The following is a 21,264-nucleotide window of genomic DNA, read 5'->3' as shown; positions in this document are numbered from 1 at the left end:
GTGGGGCTATTCATGGTGGGGTAGCTCCTATAAAATACCACAATGTCGCAACCTTCAGAGTAAGGCAAGTATAGGGCATCTTAAAATCCTAGCCCCCACTGCCTTGTGGGTATTCCTTGGTTGGAGCAAGGCTAAGGGACATCATCCTGACAGAAAATTGCTGTTGCTGAGGCATTAGGCAGACAGCACCAGCTCAAATCTGTTGCTTTCTGGTAGAAGCTACGACCATTGAGGCACTGAATGTCTTGACTCAGTCTGGCCTTTGGATGCTGTCTCAATGGTCTTAAAGGGGATGGTAGATGTAGGGCAGACTTCACTCCACCATACTTTTGTCTAGGTGTACACATCAAAGTTCTTGGTGTGATGATCACAGGACTCCGTAAGGGGCATACAGAACCTGAGGCAGCTACCAAGGCATCCAAAAAGCTACTCAAGCATCATAGAAAAAGTGGGCCAAAAACGCTGCGCTCCAAACCAATCTATCCTGGCCAAAATAAAGTGACTTGCACATTGGAATGTTCAGACCATAACCCCTGGATTTGATTTGCAGGGCCGGCTCCAGGCACCAGCCAAGCATGCTTGTGTTTGGGACAGCAGATTCTAAGGGGTGGCATTCCGGCCAATCTTAGGGTGGCACGGCTGCCCTATTTTTTTTTTATTTTTATTTTTTTTTTGCTTTGCCTCTGGGTCCAGCCGCCCTGCGCCCTGGTTTTTTTTTGCTTAGGGCGGCAAAAAAGTCAGAGCCGGCCCTGTTGATTTGGACTCTGATTTCCGAAATATGGCACAACTAAACTACAAATTGGTTGGACTCTGACCTTGCTGCATTATCAGAAACTCTGCTGTCAGATACAGGTTCTATCCAATAGAATGGTTATACCATATTCTATCATGGGAAGCCAGCAGGAGAAAGGAGAGAGAAGGGAATAGGTTTTGCTATTAGAAAACAGCTTATTATCTTCCTGTGAAAGCTCCATTGCTGTATCTATTCAACCTATGATGCTCAGAGTGCACACACAGAATGGTTTCATCACGTTGTTTAGTGTCTATATGCCTACCCTTCAAGCTAGCAATGAAGACAAGAACGCAAGGCCGGCTCTAGGTTTTTTGGTGCCCCAAGCAAAAAATTTTTTGGCTGCCCCCCACCCCAGCCCTGGGCTCTCCCTCCTACCCCACCCACATCCCCTGCTGCCCCAACCCTGGGCTCTCCCCCCCCCCACCCCACCCGCACCGCCTGCCACCCCAGCGCTGGGCTTCCCCCCACCAGCGCTGACTCCTCTCGCTCCCCCCTCATCTCCAGCCGGTCCAGCGCTGGCAGGGGCTGGGTAGGCAATACGGCTCCCAGGCCACGCCTCAGCCCAGGGTCCCTCCAGCCGGGGCTCCTGCCTCCAGGACCGGCCAGGACCAGGGAGGACAGAGCTGGGGGACCACCCCGGCAGGGGGCTGAGGAGCTGGGGCAGGGCAGCCCCAGAGGGAGTGGAGCCCCGGAGAGCAGGACGCGGGCCCTGCAGGGCAGCACCCCGCCCTCTATGGCCCCGCTGCTGCTGCTGCTTCTGGCTGTCCTGCCGCAGTCCCTGGGCGGCTCTGGCTGCTTCGCCCAGCCCCGGCTGCAGCGTTGGGGGGCGGCCGCCCTGCAGCACCTGCAGGTGGCTCTGTGTGCCCCGAGGGGCGGCCCCCAGCCTAAGTGTCCTGTGCTCTGAGCCCGCCCGGCCATAAGGTGTGGCCGCTGCTACCTGACGCGAACCGCAGTGGCCCCAAGTGGCCCCCGGTGCAGGATGCGCTGCTGCTGCCAGGGCCGGCTCAAGGCTTTTGCCGCCCAAGTGCCAAAATAAATAAATAAATAAATAAATAAGAGGCTGGCTGGAATGCCGCCCCTGAAAATGTGCCACCCCAAGCACCTGCTTGGTTTGCTGGTGCCTGGAGCTGGCCCTGCAAGCACGTTATCTACCAACAGCTTGAAGTGTTTGAGAACTCACAGAAATTAGACCATTTTAATACTTGGCAACTTTAATGCAAGAGCTGGATGTAGTTTTGAGAATTGGCCTGAGTATTCTGGGCAAACATGGAATTGGTAAAATGAACGAAAATGGCCAGCGAGTGTTACCAACACCTACTTCGCTGGGAGAAACATAAGAAAGACATCGTGGAAACATCGAAGATCAGGAGACTGGCACCAATTAGATCCAGAACTGACCAGGCGCAACCTGAAAAATTTGGCACCATGAGGTCTTATCACAGTGCTGACTGTGATGGTGATCATGCTTTAGTCTGCTGCAAAGTCAGAATCAATACCAAAAACATCCATTGTAGTAAAACTACCAGTTGCCGTCAGATTGACATCAGCCAAACTAAGATGTAGAGAGATGCAGCTATTCCATAAAGAAGTTGTGAAAGTAGGTTTTTTACCTAAGAACTCAGCTACTGAGGCTTGGGAAAACTTAAAAACCAACATGTACAATGCCGCTGTAACAGCGTTTAGCAAAAAATGTAAGAAAAATGCTGTCTGGTTTGAAGAGTACTCTGGAACGCTTCTATCACTGGTTGAGAACAAAAGGACAGCACTAACCATCTAAAAGAAATCTCCCAACATTATAACCCTGGAAAATTTGAGAGAGGCTGAAAGAGCAATGCAAAAGGAGGCTAGGAGGTGTGCCCAAGATTTTTGGCTGAAACTCTGTTATGATATTCAGAAAGCAGCTGATGCAGGTGATAGCTACAGAATGTACGAAGGCATTAAACAAGCAATTGGTCTAGTAAAGAAGAAAACATCTCCACTGAAAGACTTAAACAGAAATATCCTCATTGATAAACAAAAACAACTCAGGCATTGCCTGAACACTATGAAATTCTACACTCCAGTGAAACTGAAATCAAACATGAAGAACTTGAAGCATTACCACAGTTTGAAGTTCTGATGGATTTGGATAACAAGCCTACATTAGAAGATTTGTAGAAAGCTATTCAAATCTATTCCTGGAAATAAGGCATCCAGCAATGACTGCTTGCCTGTTGAAATCTATAAACGTGCCAACAACTAATTACTCCAAAAGCTCTATGAAGTTATATTACTTTGTTGGGAAGAGGAAGTGGTACTGCAAGATTTCAAAGATGCTTGGTTTGTACAATTATGCAAACACAAAGGGAATACAAGCAACTGAGACAACTACAGAGGTATTTCCCCGTGGAACATCATTCGAAAAGTTGTCACTTGCATTATTCTCCCTACGCTGCAATCTCTAGGTGAAAGTACTATCCTAAAAGTTAGTGTGGTTTTCACTCAGGACACTACACCATTGATACGATATTTTTGGTCAAGCAGCTGCAAGAGAAGTGTAAAGAAAAAAGAACACCACTATACATTGATCTGACAAAGGCCTTCAATATGGTCAACAGACAGGGCCTTTTTACTGTTCTGAAGAAGCTGGGTTGTCTCCCCAAACTGAACATCATTTGCTCATTACATCAAAGGTATGAAGGCAATTGAAGTGTATGAAAACAAAGAATCAAATGCCTTTGATATCAACAATGGGGTGAAAGGGGTGTGTCATAGCCCCTGTACTCCTTAACATCTACTTTTCATTCCTGTTTCTTCGCATATTTAAGGACAGCAATGATGGCGTTATCTTTGTACCTGACTAGATGGAGGATTGTTCAACATCACAATGTTTAGATGGAAAACCAAGGTGAAAGATCTGGTTCTGAGAGATTTCCTGTTTCCAGATGACTACAGCCTTGGTTGCCCACAGTGAATCTTCTCTGCAAAATCTCTTGGGCAGTTTTGCTGTGTTATGAAAGAGCTTTAGCTTGACAATTAGTTTCAAGAAGACTGTGATCATATACCAAGGGCTGAAAGAACCAATGTCTGATGCTACTCTGGAGAGTAAATCTCTTGGCATTGTCAACAGCTTTTGCTACTTGGGTTCTACAATCAGCAGGAATCTCGACCTTCAGATTGAACTGACTAACAGAATTGAAAAAGCAGCCAAGAATTTCAGGCTATTACAGGAATGTGTATGGAATAACATCAAACTATTGACTAAAGGGAAGATGCGAATCTGAGACTTTTGTGAGCTGTCCTCCCTGCTTTAGGGTCCAGAAACATGGACTACATATGCTAGGCACATCAGGAGACTGAACAGCTTCCATATGAGATACCTGTGCAAGATCCTGAAAATAAAGTGGGAAGACAAAATACCAAATGCAGAGGTGCTGGAGTGCGCAGGACTAACACATTTAGAAACCACTGTTAAGAAGAGAAGATTGTAATGGCTCAATCATGTTAGAAGAATGGGAGGAGACCATATCCCCAAGAATATTTTTGTACAGCAAGATTCATGATGGCTCTAGAAAGTGGGGTCGCCCTTTATAAAAATGATCTGAAGTCATTCAACTGCAGTGTAGACGGCTTGGAGGTCTGCACAGAATATCTGGCACAGGGTGCAACTTAACATGAAGCAGCTTTGACCAGCCGATGGAAGCAAATTGAGAAACAAGAAAGCGTACTGTAATTTTGGATTCCAACTCAGACAATGTGTGGATCTGTGAAACGTGTAACATTGTGTCACTCTCAAATTGGGTTTGTCAGCCATAAGCGGATTCATCAGGTACCTGACTAGACCTCTTGTGTCTATACCATGATCCAGTGCTGTCCTGAGGATGCTTTCCTATATCGGAACCTTGATGGATCGGAAAGCAAACAGTATTGAAGGAAGGAAGAGGAAATATTCAGCTGATATAATGACTTCATCATTCTAGCCTCTCAACAATATCCTTGCTTCCAACACAAAAACTACATCCCTGTCACATTTAGCATTTTTGCCACTAAGGAGAAATATCAGGTAATTTCTAAGTGATATAGCTGTGAAATAATTTCATCTGATGGTTCATAGCAGGTCTCTAAATGTTTGTCCAGCATGGATGCTTGCGTAAACAACTGAATTTAAGCTTGAATCTCATATGTTAACCAAATTAAAATATTTTGGTGTAACCGCCATGATATAAACTAGTATTTGTAGGTGACAAAAAGAGAAGATTCTTCAGCTAGTCTAAGTCACCCTGACTCCAATGAAGTCAGTGGAGTTACACTGACATACACCAGTTAAGGGTCTAAACTTTTGCTACTTAGTGAGTTGTTGTCATCATAATAAAGCGGTCATGTCCTTTGTCATTATTACAACAAAAAGAAACTCTTTTATAAAGTTACCCCTAGAAGTTTTATGGTTAAAGTGCTGTGAGTGTTTCCATTATAAACCATTATCTTAAACCTTTACAACTTAGCTGTAAAAATTCTCTGCAGATGAAACCTGGCATGCACAGGCTCAGACCTGGAGCTAACTTATTTAAATCAATTTGCTAAAATAATTGCAAGGCCATTTTTAAGGTATGACTGCAACAAACAGAATTTTATTAATTCTTGATGCCTGCTGGTGGTTTTATAATTCAAAAATAAACTTTGCTTTAAAAAGGAAATTTTGGCAAGTTTTCGAGCCCATAATATGGGTTTTGTCATTTATGCATATTTTTAAAATCTCATTTTGAACAATTGGTGCTTTATATACTCAGTAACTACTATTTAAAGAAAATATCAGATTGTTACTCTGTATCTGGTTACTGCACATGCACTCCATTAAAAAAAGTGTGTCTGACAACTAGAACAACTTTTTGATGGAACTCCTCCAGGTCAGGGAGATATGCAGTTTAGAAGCACTTCTGCCAAGGCCCAGATTAGGGACATCATGTGTGACGAGTGAAAATGGGGGACACCAATTATGGTTCATGCAGGATGGTGTGGAATTCCTTCCTTTAGTATAAATAACCCTTTCTCTAACCTGAGTTTTATGATTCTCTGTTTCTGATGTAAATAATTTTCAACAATAAAAGTGTCTGTGTGAGAGTGGGGGGAGAGAGACAAATTTGCATAGAATGTAGATAACTTTTAGACTAAAATTAGTGACTACCTTGAAATGAAAAACATTTGAGAGAGGTGTTTGGCAAATAGTTATGAATAAGTCATTCACTAATAGAAAATGGGATTGGTTCGTGGACAATTTATGTACAGGAAACAGGCTGTGTAATGGCTTGCCCGTACGTGTGCATTTACAGGACTGGAGCCCTAAATTTGCAGTGAGTAAAGCAGCAACCTCTGGTGTTTATACCTTGCATATGGCTGCACTGCTTGTTCTAAAGTTCCTCTTGTGCTTCCTGCCACAACGCCTGTGGCATAATGCTCTGGGTTGAGGATGGATTTGTCAGCTTTTACTTAATTGTATATGTTTCTGTTGGTCTGTGTGAGGAGTTGACTTTAATGTGGGTTTTTTTGGTACATGTAGGTGTACTACTATTTATTTACTTTATTTTTTCAAATTATCCAGGGATCCTCCCTAACACAATGAAAGATTTGAATGTATGTGTTTGAATAAGTTCAGACTTCTGACAGGCGACTTAATCTAAAGCTACAGAAAAATGTGTCGGATATTTTCTTCTAGGGAAAAGGGAATATGAAAAGTCAGATTATTTGATAATGACTGCTTCTCTGATGGTGCCCTGAGTTCAGCTCTTGTTGGATCGGTTCGAGGGGTGGGGGCTTCTCATTATTGTAATACACCAGAAGAGTCCTCTGTGAATTTTTTTTTCTTACTGGAAATACATTGACAGGCACTTTTTGAGCATAAAATCCACAGTGTCACTCCAAAAGACTCAACAAAAAAATACAAAGTAATCAAATGTGTTGAAACAAGGCTCTTGTTTCTAAATGCCAGGCACCAGGTGTTTGATAATGTGTCCTCATGCAATCAAGTGTCTATGACATTATTTATTTAAAACTAGATGATCGGAACATGTTTTTCAGTGAACACATCTCATTTCCAAGAGTGCCATGCTATGCATAGGCCTAGACCTCTTGTTTGTATATAGGAGAAGTTTTTGTCTCTGACTGTGATCCCCCAGGGTAAATAAAAATGAGGGTTACATGGAAACTGCTAATGTACAGTCCTTGTTTAAACCCAGGTTTCAGGTCCCAGCATCTTGTTCAGCATTATTATATCTTATGTGACAGTTTCTCTCATCTTATATTGCTCAGTCCATTTTTTTCTTTTTGTGGCTTCATTTTAATGAAATGCAGACCCAGAGTATAAAATGTAAAGGCTTATTCATTATTTAAAAGAAACAGGACCATAATTTGTGGAATCTGTAATGCAGACATCAGAGATTGCTACAAATAAAATATATATTTCTACAATTTTAAAAATAAACCAGCGCATTAAGCCAGAAAACTCTAGGGCTAGAGAGATAGAAGCCTTGTGACTTGGGTTCAATCAGCACTCAAATAGTCTGGGAAATCTCAACCCCAAACTTTATCATATGCAGACAAAAATAGTGCTGACCGTTGCACAAGCCCCTGACCCTACAGCTGACCCACACAAGCATACATTGGTGCTGCTGTTTTTAAACAGCCATCTTGGCTAGGATGGAGACACAGGGTGGGGGTGGGGGGGAACGGACCACTGACAAAGAGCAGGAAGTACAGAACTGACAAAATACTGCCCGAGTACAAACTGGAAAGCATTTTAAAATGTTGTCCCATCAGTACTGAGCCCTATGCAGAGCAGTCACTGGTCTTCAATAGTTTTCCTTCCAATGTTATAGATACAACCTAAGAATCTAATATGACAGAAACTTAATACCAGCTATAATAGCATAGTACTCAAACAGAAGGAGGATGGATTCTGGGTGGAGTGGATGTGGGCCCTATGGCACTGTCTCCCCCCCCCCCCCCCAGCCCTCCTTGGAACCCACAGCACCCACACTCTGGATGTATTGAAGGGCTGGGTCTCTACAAGGAGTGTAGCAAAGAGAGACAGATGCCTTTCTCCTTGGCATTCTCTCCTCCTGTGACACCGGATAATACATTTTAAAGTAGTGTGGCCTGAAGCCACATTAACTTTAGCCTTGTGACTTAAGGGGTCGTGCAGGCATAAGGTGCTTGGCCAATAGCAGCCTGGTTCCTGATTTGGTTTGCTGGGGCAAATCAGAGAAGCAGTACAGAGGAGAACACTCTGCAAGATCATGTGTTCTCTTCCTCATAGATTCGTGGGATCTGTGCGGCTGTATCCCTGTCTCTTACCCAAGCCCTTTATCCTTGAAGGGAAGAGTTGAAGGAAACTGCTGACATGAGCCTTGTGGGAGTTTGCTGGAGCTTCTCTTTCCTGTCTGCACAAGAGGGTACACAGGAGCCTAAAACAGTGTAATTTCTGCTGATCCCAGTGTTTTACAAGTAATCAAGGTGCTTTTATCTGTGACCAGCCTAGTTCATCCCTAAACAAGGGAATATGAGTTGATTGCCATGATTAGTATATCTATGGTGTCTGAGTGTTAGGACTCAACCTGTTCTTTACCTCTTGGTCCCAATGAGCCCAAAACTTTGATGCAGCACTTTTATGAAAATAATAGAAGGGGTCCAACAAAGCCCTTGCAATCAGAAATGGAACACAAGATTGTTTTTGTTCTCTTCCCTAACTATTACTGCAAGACCTGCTGCATGAGGGATAGTCATTTTTTGAATAAAACTAACTTTCATGCTGTGTGTTTAAAGGCAGTTTTCAATCCTGTCCTGTGCAATAAGTCTAAGATCTTTCATTGACATACCATCTGACAGTATTCCTCAGATAGTGGAGCAGATCTTCTCTTTTCTTTTTCTTTTTTTGGGAGGGGGAGGGAATACCCCAAAACCAAGACCATTCATTGGCTAAGCATAGTGAGGAATAAATATCCCTTAAATAATGCAGTCACCTTCGGAGGGAAGAAAATTCAAAACTCCAGGCTGGTTTTGAGAACAATATGGGCTCAATCATCAGTTGCTAATTGAAACAAAATATGATGACAATTGCCAGCAATTTGAAATCCACTGGGTTTAAATGCATTGATGCCGATCAGCCTAAATGAAATTCCACACCATCCCTTACTGTAAAAAGAATGGGTTATGTACAATTAATTCCCATGGCCTCTTTGTTCAGTGGTAGCAATAAAAATCATTCCACATAGGTTGTGTTGGGGTGCTGCTGCATCCCCTGGCTTGAAGTGGTTTCCATTATATACAGAGTTTGATTCAATGGCTCTCAGCACCCCCACTATTAAAATTGTTCCAGAACCACTGTCAGTGCCACTTTGTTTTACTACTAGATAGTTTTACCATGGTATTCCCTATACTTAAAATAAGGTAAACTAATCACAAACACTGCTGTATATATGGCTTGAAAAGGTTACGGACGTGATTATATGATTAGGTTGCCCGTGATAGAAGGCGACTGGACTCGGTGACCCAGGAAGTTCCTTCCAGTCCTATGTTCCTAGCGCTAATTTTTTGGAATGGCATTTGTAAACATTTTAATGGTAACAATTGTATTTAGCCTTTACTCTGTAGCCTCTTGGGTTAATAACAGTGGACCAGATTTTTAGCTGGTATAAATAAGCAGAGCTCCCTCAAAGTCAGTGGAGCTATGCCAGCTGACACCTGCTGAGGATTTGGACAGCATCTCAAACTTGCAAGTGCTGAAATATGAAATAGTGCTATATGGTAGGTGGAATTATTTTTTGTCTCATCTCATAATTTTTAAGTGGAAATTGTAGGCAAAAATGTAGGCCTTTTGCATTTAAAAAGTGCAAGATGAGTTTAAAAAACCCCCCAGACAGTAAAGATGAAGCATTATAGGATTATAATTATAGGATATAGTTCCATCTTGATGATCAGGTATTCATGCTCATAAATATCCATTCATCGAAATAAGGATATATTGTATGCCACTGTATTCCGTTTTGAACAGTTGCAATACAGTGGAAGGTCACTTAATGTTTCATACTGTAATTTTGAAAAGGCAGTGTGGTCTGTTCCAAGAGTGTGGAGCTAATGATTCAGACATATTTTTCTTCTGCACAAAAGCAAATGTGCTAATTTCTTGCTTCCCCTCCTCCCCCCCCCAATAATTTTTCAGTATGGTTTATGTTTGAGTTGTAATCCAGCTCTGTAGCTTTGAGCTATTCTGCCTTGATACTGAATGCATTGCCTTTTAGTTTCTCAACTACCATAGTGTTCATCTCATTACCTGTAGTCCTAGCTATTCTGTTCTGGCTTCAAATTGCAGGTGCTAAACACTAATACATAGCAAGTGTGTAAGAAAGAAAAACCAGGTTAACCTCAACTCTAATATTTCCCCCCCAATCCTCCCAATGTTGTACTGAGGGATGCAGTCTCCACTTTCAACCCCAAAATGTGGGACATCCACCCTATGAAGGGTGGAACGCAACTTGGGGCATTTCTCCACACCACTTGTCTCTCTCCCCTTTATGCTTCTAATCTCACTGCCCTTCCTCTTGTCCGTTTTCACTGTAAGAGCACCCTTTGGTCAAAGAACATTTCCTCCTTGACAGCACAGCTCCTCCAGTGAGGCTGTGCCTCTCCTCTGCTGGAGTACAAGGAAGAAATTCTGTAAACTGCTGCTTCTCCCCAGCAGAACCCAAGTGTGGGCTGCTAGCATATCCAGGGGAGTTGACTATGGGAGTCTGTGGGAAAGTGGTTGATACCTATTAAGGATCTTTCTCCCTCCCCTTTCTCAGACTGAGAACCAGCATGGGGAAAGTGAATCACATTGAAAGGTCAGGTCAGGGAATGGGGAAAAATCAACATGAAAACTGAAGTGTAAGTAGAAATCAATTCGGTGTCAGTGGAGGATGGGCAGGGAGTGTCAGGTGATCAGCTCTCTGGAAAAGGCCTGTTGCAGTGCACTTGGAGGGCGGGGACAAACTAGAGGATGGTTAGAGAAAGGTAGAAGAGCTCTTGTTTGCCAGTACGGGTTGTAGTGAAGATGAGATTATTTTGCTTCAGGATCTCACTACAGAAGATACAAGAGGAGTCCTCAATGCTTTAAAGGTTAAGACTTCTATTGTACATAATACTCCAAATCAGGAAGTCATTAATGTCATTTTTCAGACATTCCATATTAGCCACCTCATTTAATGCCAGGATTTCACCGGAGCCAGTCCAATTGCTTTTACAGAACCCTGTCTTCATTTAGTGTTTCTGAGAGATCAATGTGTATTGACGAGAGGACAAGGCCATAGGTGCTGGAATTAGGGTGCTACGGATGCTGCTGCACCCCCTGGCTTGAAGTGGTTTCCATCATATGCAGGATTTACAGTTTGGTTCAATGGCTCTCCACACCCTCACTATAAAAATTGTTCCAGCACCACTGGACAAAGCTATATTTTTTCTCTCCTGTTGTGATAAATGGAAATCATTTCCATCCAGAAGAATGTATGAAATCGGTCACATATCCCTATCTGTCACACCAGTGAAGTTTATATAATAAGGTTGTGCCCTTAAGAATTTAAGCTCCCTGTGCTTTTCCATTAATATTGAAATATCAGTAATCCATATAATAAAGTGCTTATCAATTAACGTTCCTCAAATGCAAAGTCTCTGCAGAATCTTGTTGCATTCATGGAATTCCTTTGTTTGTGTTTATGGCTCTGACCCATTCTTTTGTATTGAATTTGACATTTATCTGATTACCTCACCAGAATTAAACAGAAAACAGGGCAACTATCCAAAGTTCCTTTCAGTGTGAAAGCTAATTATATAAATGCTTTGAGCAGCAGTTTCTTTTTGGATGTTTAAGTGCTTTTATTAGATTGTTCTCTTGTCATTTTAAAATTTATTATTGGACACTTATAAATGGTGTTGCTTGCTGGAGCTTTTTTTTTTTTTTTTCTTAAATGGTTGCCAAAACCGCAGAAAGCAGATCTTGGGCTAAATTTGCTGGCATATTGCATCTTTGGAAAAGAAAAAATAAAGATGACGAACCTGGCTTTTATGAGTCTAAAATGCCAAGCGTATCGTTTTATGGGCCAGCCAGGATATATCCTTCTTATATTTTTCTCACTATTAAATCAAGCCCCCTTTTCCAAATACAGCAACTCAGCAGATCAAAAGTATGAAAGCAAAAGTCACTAGCAGACCGAGGGAAGGCCATTTGTCCTTTACATTTTGATACTGGCTTTTAGGTATAAACAGCAAGTACTGGGCAGAAGCTCTAATCGTTCAATATATCTTTTACACACTATGGGTTGATTCTCCATTTGTCTTGTACCTTGCATAGTCCTTTGCTCCTGCACCAAGTCAGTATAAAACACAGGCTGATAGACAGCTAAGTCAAATAGGCAATCTGTCTTGGGGTTTTTTTACTGCAAACCATCACTCTGCTACCTGAGCGTTTTCCCCATATAATGGATAGCAGAAGTGAAGTCTCTAGTGGACTTCATGGAGTCTCTGGCACTTTCCCTTTTATTTTTTTCTCCCAGATCACAGTTCTCCACACAGACAAGTGGTAGTATTTTACACCTACCTTGCACAAGTGTAAATGACTATACAAGATGCAAGTCACTGGAGAAATGGACCTAAAGTATGTTGGAGGGAATGGGGTCTTCCACTGCCTAGGAAAGCGTGCCCCTGTGGATGGGTTGGTGGCCTAATCCTCAGGTTTGCAATATTTAGACTCAATGGAATCACAGGTTCAATTTCTGTTACGGCTGAGTCAGTGTATGCTTCCAAGGAAGATCAGTTTAGTTACATGAAGTTCAGGGCTGCCCAGAGGATTCAGGGGGCCTGGGACAAAGCAATTTTGGGGGCCCCTTCCGTAAAAAAAGTTGCAATACTATAGAATACCATATTCTCATGGGGACCCCTGCAGGGCCTGGGGCCTGGGGCAAATTGCCCCCCTTGCGCCCCCCCCCCCCCCCCCCCCGGGTGGCCTTGATGAAGTTTCCTGTGTTGAGGGCAGGGTAGAACTTCTGGTCAAGACACAAAGATGCAAGCTGCTGTCTGGGCCATAGAGACATAAAATACTCCACGTCTTGATTTATAATAGTAGGAGGTTTGTCCTGGTGTCCTTGATCTGCTTTTCCCCACCTCTGCTGTGTGTTGCATGCTGCTTGTTTGCTACTTTTTAGTGATACTTTACAAAATGTCTATGGTTTGCAAAGACATGGGAATGAAATGCAAAATGCTGGGCAGGAAAATTCCTTAGCCACTGTATTCCTATTCCCACACCTGATACCACCTACTTGCTAAATGAATAGAAGGACAATGTATTAGTAGCTAGGCTCTGGTGATTGTGGTTCATCCTTCTGGATACCTGGACTTGCAAGCCCTTGAGCACAGAAAGTGTTGTGTCTCTGAGATCTGTGGCCATGGCTCAAAGTAAAGCATTAAAATGGAAATAGGGAATTTACATATCCCCCTTTCTACTCAATCTTAGAGCAATGAGAGGCAGGGGAAAGAAAATAAGTCCTGTTAGAGCCCTGCTACTCTTGTGGGTAGGTGGAGTCCATCTACAATTGCATGTTGCAAGGCGATGCCTTTTGAAGGCCTCACAGTAGCTGTGGCAAAGACAGATCCTGCTGGAATTCCTGACAGCCACAGTTGATGATGGGAAGCCTGGCAGTTCAAAAAGGATGGGGGAGAATTGAAAAGTGGAACCATGAAAGAGGTAGACTGATTATTTTGAAACTCTGATTATAGTGAGTTGGTTTGACATAAAGACACGTGGGTTGTTTTATTCTGAATTCTATTTGGGGAAAATAGAAATTAGTGATTAATAATACTTCAATGCATATTATAGACACTCATTAATCCTTACAATGCCCTTCTGGTGTATAAAGCCAAATTTTTCAAACCTGAATGTTTAAAGGTAGGATCTAAATTGATATCTAGGTTTCCCTGGTTCAAATGTTTGGCTATTTATTATTTAGTCCAATTATTACAGGGAAGCCAACAATGAGAGGCTACAGTTCTGTCACAGCTTTCTGAGAGATGGCCAGATCTTCTTGTTAATTTAGCTTTATAATCCCTACTTGCCTGTGAGTTCTGTCTCTTCATGAATGGAGATGTATGATAACTCATGAACGGTCCTGGTCTCTCTCTCTCTCTTCTCAGTGGTGAAAATAAACACTCCCTTGTACTTGTGTTCACTGCATGCTTATGCATTGCATTTTTAAACATTTGTATACATTTACAGTGTAAATTATGTAGCTATATGTATTTTCTAAGCAGCAGTTCTATTTGGATTCCTGTTGTATATTTAGTTCTATTTTAGCTCTTCTGAGTCAGTTTTCTAAATGATTTTCATATGGCTTTGCTGTTTATACGTAACCTAAGATCTTGACATATTTGAGTATATGAATTTCTTTTTCTTTTTCAATGTAAAAGTTATTAGAATGAAACAACAGGAAACTAACCCTTTATTCATAGAGTAAAGTATGCACAGGCAGCAGCTGGGAGGTTCACTCTCATTCAAGGTATTCATCCCCATTCAGTCGTGGGCTTTTCTGCTGAGACCCGGACCAGCACAATCCATTAGGCGACCTAGGCGGTTGCCTAGTGCGCTAACATTTGGGGGGCGGCGACCGCGGTGGCCGGATCTTCGGCTGCCCCAGTCATCATCGGTATTTCGGGGGCGGGACCTTCCGCTGCCTCTGTCGGGGGTGGCATTTCGGGGGTGGGACCTTCTGCCGCCTAGGGCGGCAAAAAAGCTGGCAGCACTCCTGGCTGAGACTGTCAGCAAGGGTGCAATTTAGTGCCATGATGGCAGTTTTGGGGATGAGGATTCCTCTATATTAACAACTGCAATCTCATCCCATGAGAGATTTTGACATTTCTGCATAGGTAGTTGAATAACAGTTAACAGGTCATGACCTTGGTCATTATTGACCTAGGTTTGGTTTGAACCAGTGACTTTAGAGGTGAAAGTCTGTGTGTAATCTGTTACCAAACGCTTGAGCCAGTCCCTACTGCAGTAATTTTTGAATGTCTTGAAATATACATCATTTTTTTTCAACTGACTATTATCATTAGTATTTTTTTTATCCCAAACAAGGTGTGATACCGGAAGGCTTCAGGATGACAAAGCAGGTTGGGGTTTTTTTTGCTCACGATGATGTCTAGCACACATTGGCTAGCAAATCAGTTTGTGAGGACATACTAATTTTTGACAGAGTTCTATTAATACACCTTGAAGCTAAATGTGTTCTGTGAATCCCCAGTTCCAAGCTGTAGAATTCTGCCATAACTAGAAGAAAATATCTTGCTCTAGGTAGATTAATGTTGAAAGCCTGTCAAAAAAAATTTAACATTGAAAAGCAATTCATCTCTTCCTGTCATTTTTTCAGTATCTAGTCTAAACACCATTTGTAGTCAGTAGGAAAAATCCCAAAGAGATGTTATTTCCTTTGTTGTATTTCCTGATGTTAACAGGGATCCAGTTGAATATTTATATTTCCCTTTAAAAAGTACATCCCAACTGATCTTCAAGATGGTAATTCCTGTTCCCAGGAATCTGATAGATCTTCTAGAGTGCAGAAATTGTCACTGCTTACCAACCAACTTGGCACTGTATATTAATAAATAACTAAAATGGGAACAAGAGAAGCTTTGAACAAACCATTTAGAAATGAATGACTGAATGTTAAAAATGTGCAAGGTTTAAGGGAACATTGACTGGGTGGAGAGAATGAGACAGCTCCACAAGCCTAAATTGCTTGATTGGTGAGTGCATTTGACAAGTCCATTTAGGTTCCCCAAAAGCCCAAGGTAGGTAGGTTGTTCTGCCTTGACTGCTTTACTACATATGGCAATTGGATAACTGAGAATATGGCCAGTCCTCAGAATTTCAGAGTACGCTCAGGAAGTCATTCCTGGCATTGTTCGGTGGGGCTAGATTCTTCCTGACTATGCAACAGGCTGCTCAGATCTTTTCTTGTCCTGATGCCTCTGAAAAGTGCTAGATTGGGGTATTGAGGGGCATCAGGGACTAATCAGAACAACACATCCAAAATCTAAGGCACCTCTCTATGCAGTCTTCAAGTACTGCCTAATAATTAAAGAGAGCATTAAGTGTGCCCTACATGGCAACATTCCCAAAGCTTCCCATGATGCTAGTGTGCCTCTTTGCTTGTTTTTGATGTGGGTTTGTTGTATTTATCCACATGTTTATAAAAATAGCCTCCTGTTCTTTGCTCTAGGACAGGAATAGGCAACCTTTGGCACGCGGCTCGCCAGGGTAAGCACCCTGGCGGGCCGGGCCGGTTTGTTTACCTGCTGCATCCGCAGGTTCGGCCGATCGCAGCTCCCACTGGCCATGGTTCGCCGCTCCAGGCCAATGGGGGCTGTGAGCAGGGCCGGCTCCAGGCACCAGCGCAACAAGCAGGTGCTTGGGGCGGCCAAAGGAAAGGGGTGGCACGTCTGGCTGTTTGGCGGCAATTCAGCGGCGGGTCCCTCAGTCCCTCTCGGAGGGAAGAACCTGTCGCTGAATTGCTGCCAAGGAGTGAAGCGGCGGCGGTAGAGCTGCCGCCGAAGTGCGGCTGATTGTGGCTTTTTTTTTTTTTTTTTCCCGCCGTTTGGGGTGGCAAAAACACTGGAGCCGGCTCTGGCTGTGGGAATCAGCGCAGGGTGAGGGATGTGCTGGTCGCCGCTTCCCGCCGCCCACATTGGCCTGGAACTGTGAACCGCGGCCAGTGGGAGCCACGATCGGCCGAACCTGTGGACGTGGCAGGTAAACAAAGCGGCCCAGCTCGCCAGGGTGCTTATCCTGGCAGGTCGCATGCCAAAGGTTGCCGATCCCTGCTCTAAGAGCTCCACAACACATTTAAAATACAGTGATAAAAAGGACTCCCCCAGGGACTCATTTTGCGCAGAAATTAATATATAATCATCACCTAGGAAGTGAAGACATAGTTAAGCTCTTATGATCTTCCAGTAGAGTCCTCCCAGTCTCTCACAAATAGGGTTTGGGAGGATGGAAAGGAAGGGTTATACTTGTTTTCTTCCTTTCTTTTTTCCCTTTTTCCCCTTATCGTTCTTCTTCAATTTTAGAAACAGTGTGTTGTTCCCAGGAAGATGCCATATGGAGGTGAGGCTTTATGTTTAGGCCTAAATACAAGACTCAGCTCTTTGATAGTCAGGTCTGGACTCAATCTGATGTCCTCTGTTAGAGTTTTAAAAATCTTAGAGCATTTTCAGCATTAGAGCCCTACGTATCAGAGTCTTATCTGGGAGCTAGTCTAGTGCAAGGGTCTTTCTGCCTCATAGCTGCCTTAGAGGGTCATGAAAAGATAGATTTTTGAGGTATCTTAGACCCAGCCAAGTGCCTTGTAGACTAGAATCTTAAATTCTGTCCAGGAAGGACTAGGCAGCCATTGGAGTTCCAAGTATTGGTATGATGTGTTTACATCTGCCTTTGTTCACTAATAGGAGTGCTGCAGGGTACTGCACAAGCTGAAGCTTCTTCAGGGCAGTCATATTAATCTGCAGTAGTCTAACTGGGAGATGACAAACATCTGGATCACACACAATATTTGGGAGACTATTAAAGAGATATCAAAATATTTAGTAAAGGGTATTGTATCAACTACCCCCTATATTTATAATGCTGATTCCAGCTCCAGTTAAATTTTGAGCAAGAAATTGGTTCTCCTCTGAATCTTCCTCCTGGAGGGAGGTCTGTAAAGTGAGTTATAAAATCTGTCCAACTACCATGAGCTGATAGAGAACAGAAATCATGTAAAGAAGCAAATGGAAAAAAAATTAGATTTTAGAGGAGCTTCCAAACAAAGCTTACCAAAGGGGTAATATTTTTTAACTGTCGGGCCAAATTCTACTGTCCATTATTGAGATTTGTGTGCAACTCTGAGATCGATGGAATTACTCTTGATTTACATGGATGTAACGGATAGCAAAATCGGCATCATTGTGTACAATTTCTGTGTTCACAAATGTAAAACTGCCTTAATAAGCCCATCTGCCTACCTACATGGCAACATGGTGAATTATTCAGGAATATGTAGCACAGTCAGAAAACAAATTTTACTGGTCTACAAATACATTGATTATGACGTTGTCCATAGGTCTTTCATCACTCTTATCTGCTGGTTATCTGGGTAGTAGGTATCAAATTTTTACAATATGATCTGTCACATTGTGTTGGCTGTTTTACATCATGCCCTGTTGTAGCACATCAGTGTGTAATAGGGTCCACTATAACACAGAGTAAATGTGTATGTATGTGTGTATATTTATGCCTGCTAAAAGGAACATACTTTGAAGATATTGGTCATTCCAGATGTACAAGGATATACAAATCTTTGCTTTGTTTTACTTTTCAAAACTTGTAAGGAACTAATAGCTATAACTCTGGTTTGAGACAGTATGTGCCTATGCTACACTTGTGTTAGCTTCCCAGAAACTGCTGGTCTACAACAATCTTGTTGTTTCTGTCATGGTTAGAGGCTGACAATTATAAGCCTTCATCCTGTATTGGCTTCTTGGTATTGTCAATGAGCTCCTCAAGGTTCCACCCATGTGGAGCTCATTGCAATATTGAGTAAGTTGAATGAAGTGACATGCGCAAACAGGGACTTAGATGAGACTGTGACATAATATCTGTTCACCTTAACAAACAAATTCTTATTTAGAGTGGGATTTTCCATGCTTCATCTCTGCCAAAACAGTTTTGTTATGTTTGAGCAAAATCAACTCAGTCATTTTGAGTTATAAAAGCTTGGAGGGTGGGGGAAGGAACACTTCCTCTCCCCACTCCTGTGCATTCTGAGAATATTTTTTTTATGTTGCACTCAGTTTTTAAAAAGGCTGAATCTATTAACTTTTTGTTTGGTATATGTCACTGAGTACTATGGTTCAAGCCAATTTTGAAAAGAAATCAGTTCAGTAGTTTTATAAGTAGTATACAATACACACATGTAAATCCTAATTTGGCTGTGAAAATATTTGTCTCATTGGTTAACCTGTATCCAACTGTTCCCCTCCCCCCCACAAGGTTGACGGGATATTGTGCTTGGCTGACATTCTCACAGATAGTACCCATTCTGAAGCCACTCGTGCAGAAGCAGCAGCAGTAATAGCACAAATCACATCTCCACATCTCACTTTCACTCAGCATCTCAGCAGCTTTCTGGAAAATATGGAGGAAATTGTCACAGCACTTGTCAGTAAGTAGACAGGGTTTGTTTTAAGCCTTTCTTGTTAGATTTACTGGAAAAGGAAAAAGAAACTTATGTTGAAAGACAGACTTTCCTCCATTAGCAATGTTCTCTAAGGAGTATTTGCCTTTCTTGCCCCTATAAAGTTCCACAGTAGAAATCTATGTGGACTAGCTCAGTTGTTTTAAATCCTGAAGTTGGAAATTTTTCAATAGTTCTAACATTCTTGAATTTTAGCCAAAGTTCAAATACAATTTATTTGTGGAAACAGTAGCCATTTGAGGCCTAAAAAGTGGGCCTGGTTATCATCTCACCTGCAGTGGTCTAAATCAGGAGTAACAATACAGAAGTCAGTCGAGAGTTATCAGTGTAAAACTGGTGAAAGTGAGTGGAGAATCAAGCCCATTATCTTTTCTACTACTGTATGATACTTTATACAAAAATTACTGTATAACTTGCTGTTCTTGTGCATTAAAAAGTGGCCTTTTCATTAGGATCTCAGTCCATGCTAAGGGAAGAGGTGGAATGTAGTGCTGACAAGTACAATGTAATGATGAAGACCAAAATGCATCCTCCAGTCAACAATGATATGCTACAACACGTGACTGGGGTTTGCCTTTATCTGGGGTTAATGATAACATTCTTGTAAATTAAGGAGCTAGTATCATGGTCTGAGACATTATTCAGATCTGAATTTAGTCATTGGGTAGGTAGGGGAACCTTTAGTTTTTAATGCTGTTTTCTAGCCTCTTCCAGCACAAGAGTCTGCCAAATAAGTGCTTCCTCCACTCCCCTCCATATCAGTGATATAAATACTTATTCATCTTTAACAATCCATAGCTACATACACTTACAGATACCAGAATCATCAGCGAACTGCATATGTGAGACCTGCAGAATAGATACATAGGTCTCTGCTCTATCCCACTGAGCTCAAGCAACCAGCTAGGCTAATGGACCTTTTATCTGCTACTGAAAAGTGACAACTTTTAAGCTGGTCTGTCACATTCCATAACTGGAAGTCATTGCAACTCCTTCACAAGAGCCTGTACATCATAATCTGTCCAAGTGGCTAGAATGAAACCACATCAGAATCACTCCATATTTTTAACAACTTTGATCTGTCCACCCAGCTGCCCAGGCATTCCACATTCACAAACACAGTACAGATGAAATGATCATTACCACTGCCCAGGTGTTGTAAATACAGAACACTCACAAATCTGGAGTCAACAGTCTGATTAGTACTGAATAAAATGTTTCAACCTGTGAATATAACTATTAACCATCAACTGTTACCCTGCAGACTGTCATCTTGCAATTTCCATTAATTAAAAGTAGGTCTACTGTGCCTACAGGCACCTCTGTGCTCCGATCCTCCCCTGCTGTGGCACACTATACTACACACCTCTCTTCTACCCAGCAGCCTTTTGTAATGAGGTGGTGTTAGGCAGTCTGAGGGGGGCTGCTTCTTGTGCCCAGTATGTCACCAACACCCAGTCTGTTCCACCTCTAATTTACTCAATCCGAACCTGAAATGGAGTTATAGGGCAACACCCAGGGATGCTCCAATCAGAACTGTTACAAATTCAACAAAGTCCAAGATGCAAGTAAACAGTCCATCACAAACGTTGGCCTGTTGAGCAGCAGAAGCTGAAAGACACCTGTCCCTGCAGTTGGGATAATACGCCAGATGTGGAAAGTTATCCCAGATCTCAAATGTGGCAATCAGACTGTCTTGTCCAATCCAGAAAGTACGAAACATACTAGACCTTATTTGATACTTTATACTGTTCAGTGTACTGTTCCAGACTGGGCCTCAGCATCGTGTCTGAAGATTAGAAGCCCATAGCACGTTTGCCCTGGAATCCGTACACTGTGTGTATGGGAGGGACAGGAAAGGAAGGGGGGATGCATGAGAGTGTGGGGACATATCTTCAAAGAACAAGATAATCCAGCTTTCTCAGCTGTCAATTTCCACTTTATACTCCATTTGTTGAGCTAACTTGCTACCCACCAAACAGTGTTTAAGCCCAGCAATCGTGGCCAGCCAGGAATATGCCAAAATGAATCAGTATTCCTCTGGGCAGAGTCACTGAGGAGAAGGCTATTCCCTTGATTGCCTCACCAAATCATCAGCTGATGATGCACCAAGCCTAAGCAATATAAGCTTTAGGAATAGAATGACTCAAATTTGGGAAAGCCTTTTCACAATCCAGTCATCAA

General features: G+C 42.4%; 1 protein-coding gene across 1 annotated transcript in view; it reads left to right on the top strand.

Annotated features, from left to right (window-relative positions):
* The window catches only part of INSC (INSC spindle orientation adaptor protein), a 226,189-nt gene that overhangs the window by 174,141 nt on the left and 30,784 nt on the right, over positions 1 to 21,264 (top strand). The window contains exon 8 of the mRNA XM_034770348.1: positions 18,876 to 19,047. Within this exon, the coding sequence (XP_034626239.1) occupies positions 18,876 to 19,047 (172 nt within the window). The remainder of the gene's footprint in view (positions 1 to 18,875; positions 19,048 to 21,264) is intronic.

This window comes from Trachemys scripta, chromosome 4 (assembly GCF_013100865.1).
Source record: "Trachemys scripta elegans isolate TJP31775 chromosome 4, CAS_Tse_1.0, whole genome shotgun sequence".
Classification (NCBI taxonomy): Eukaryota; Metazoa; Chordata; order Testudines; family Emydidae; genus Trachemys; species Trachemys scripta.
This window is presented reverse-complemented; position numbering and strand designations above follow the sequence as displayed.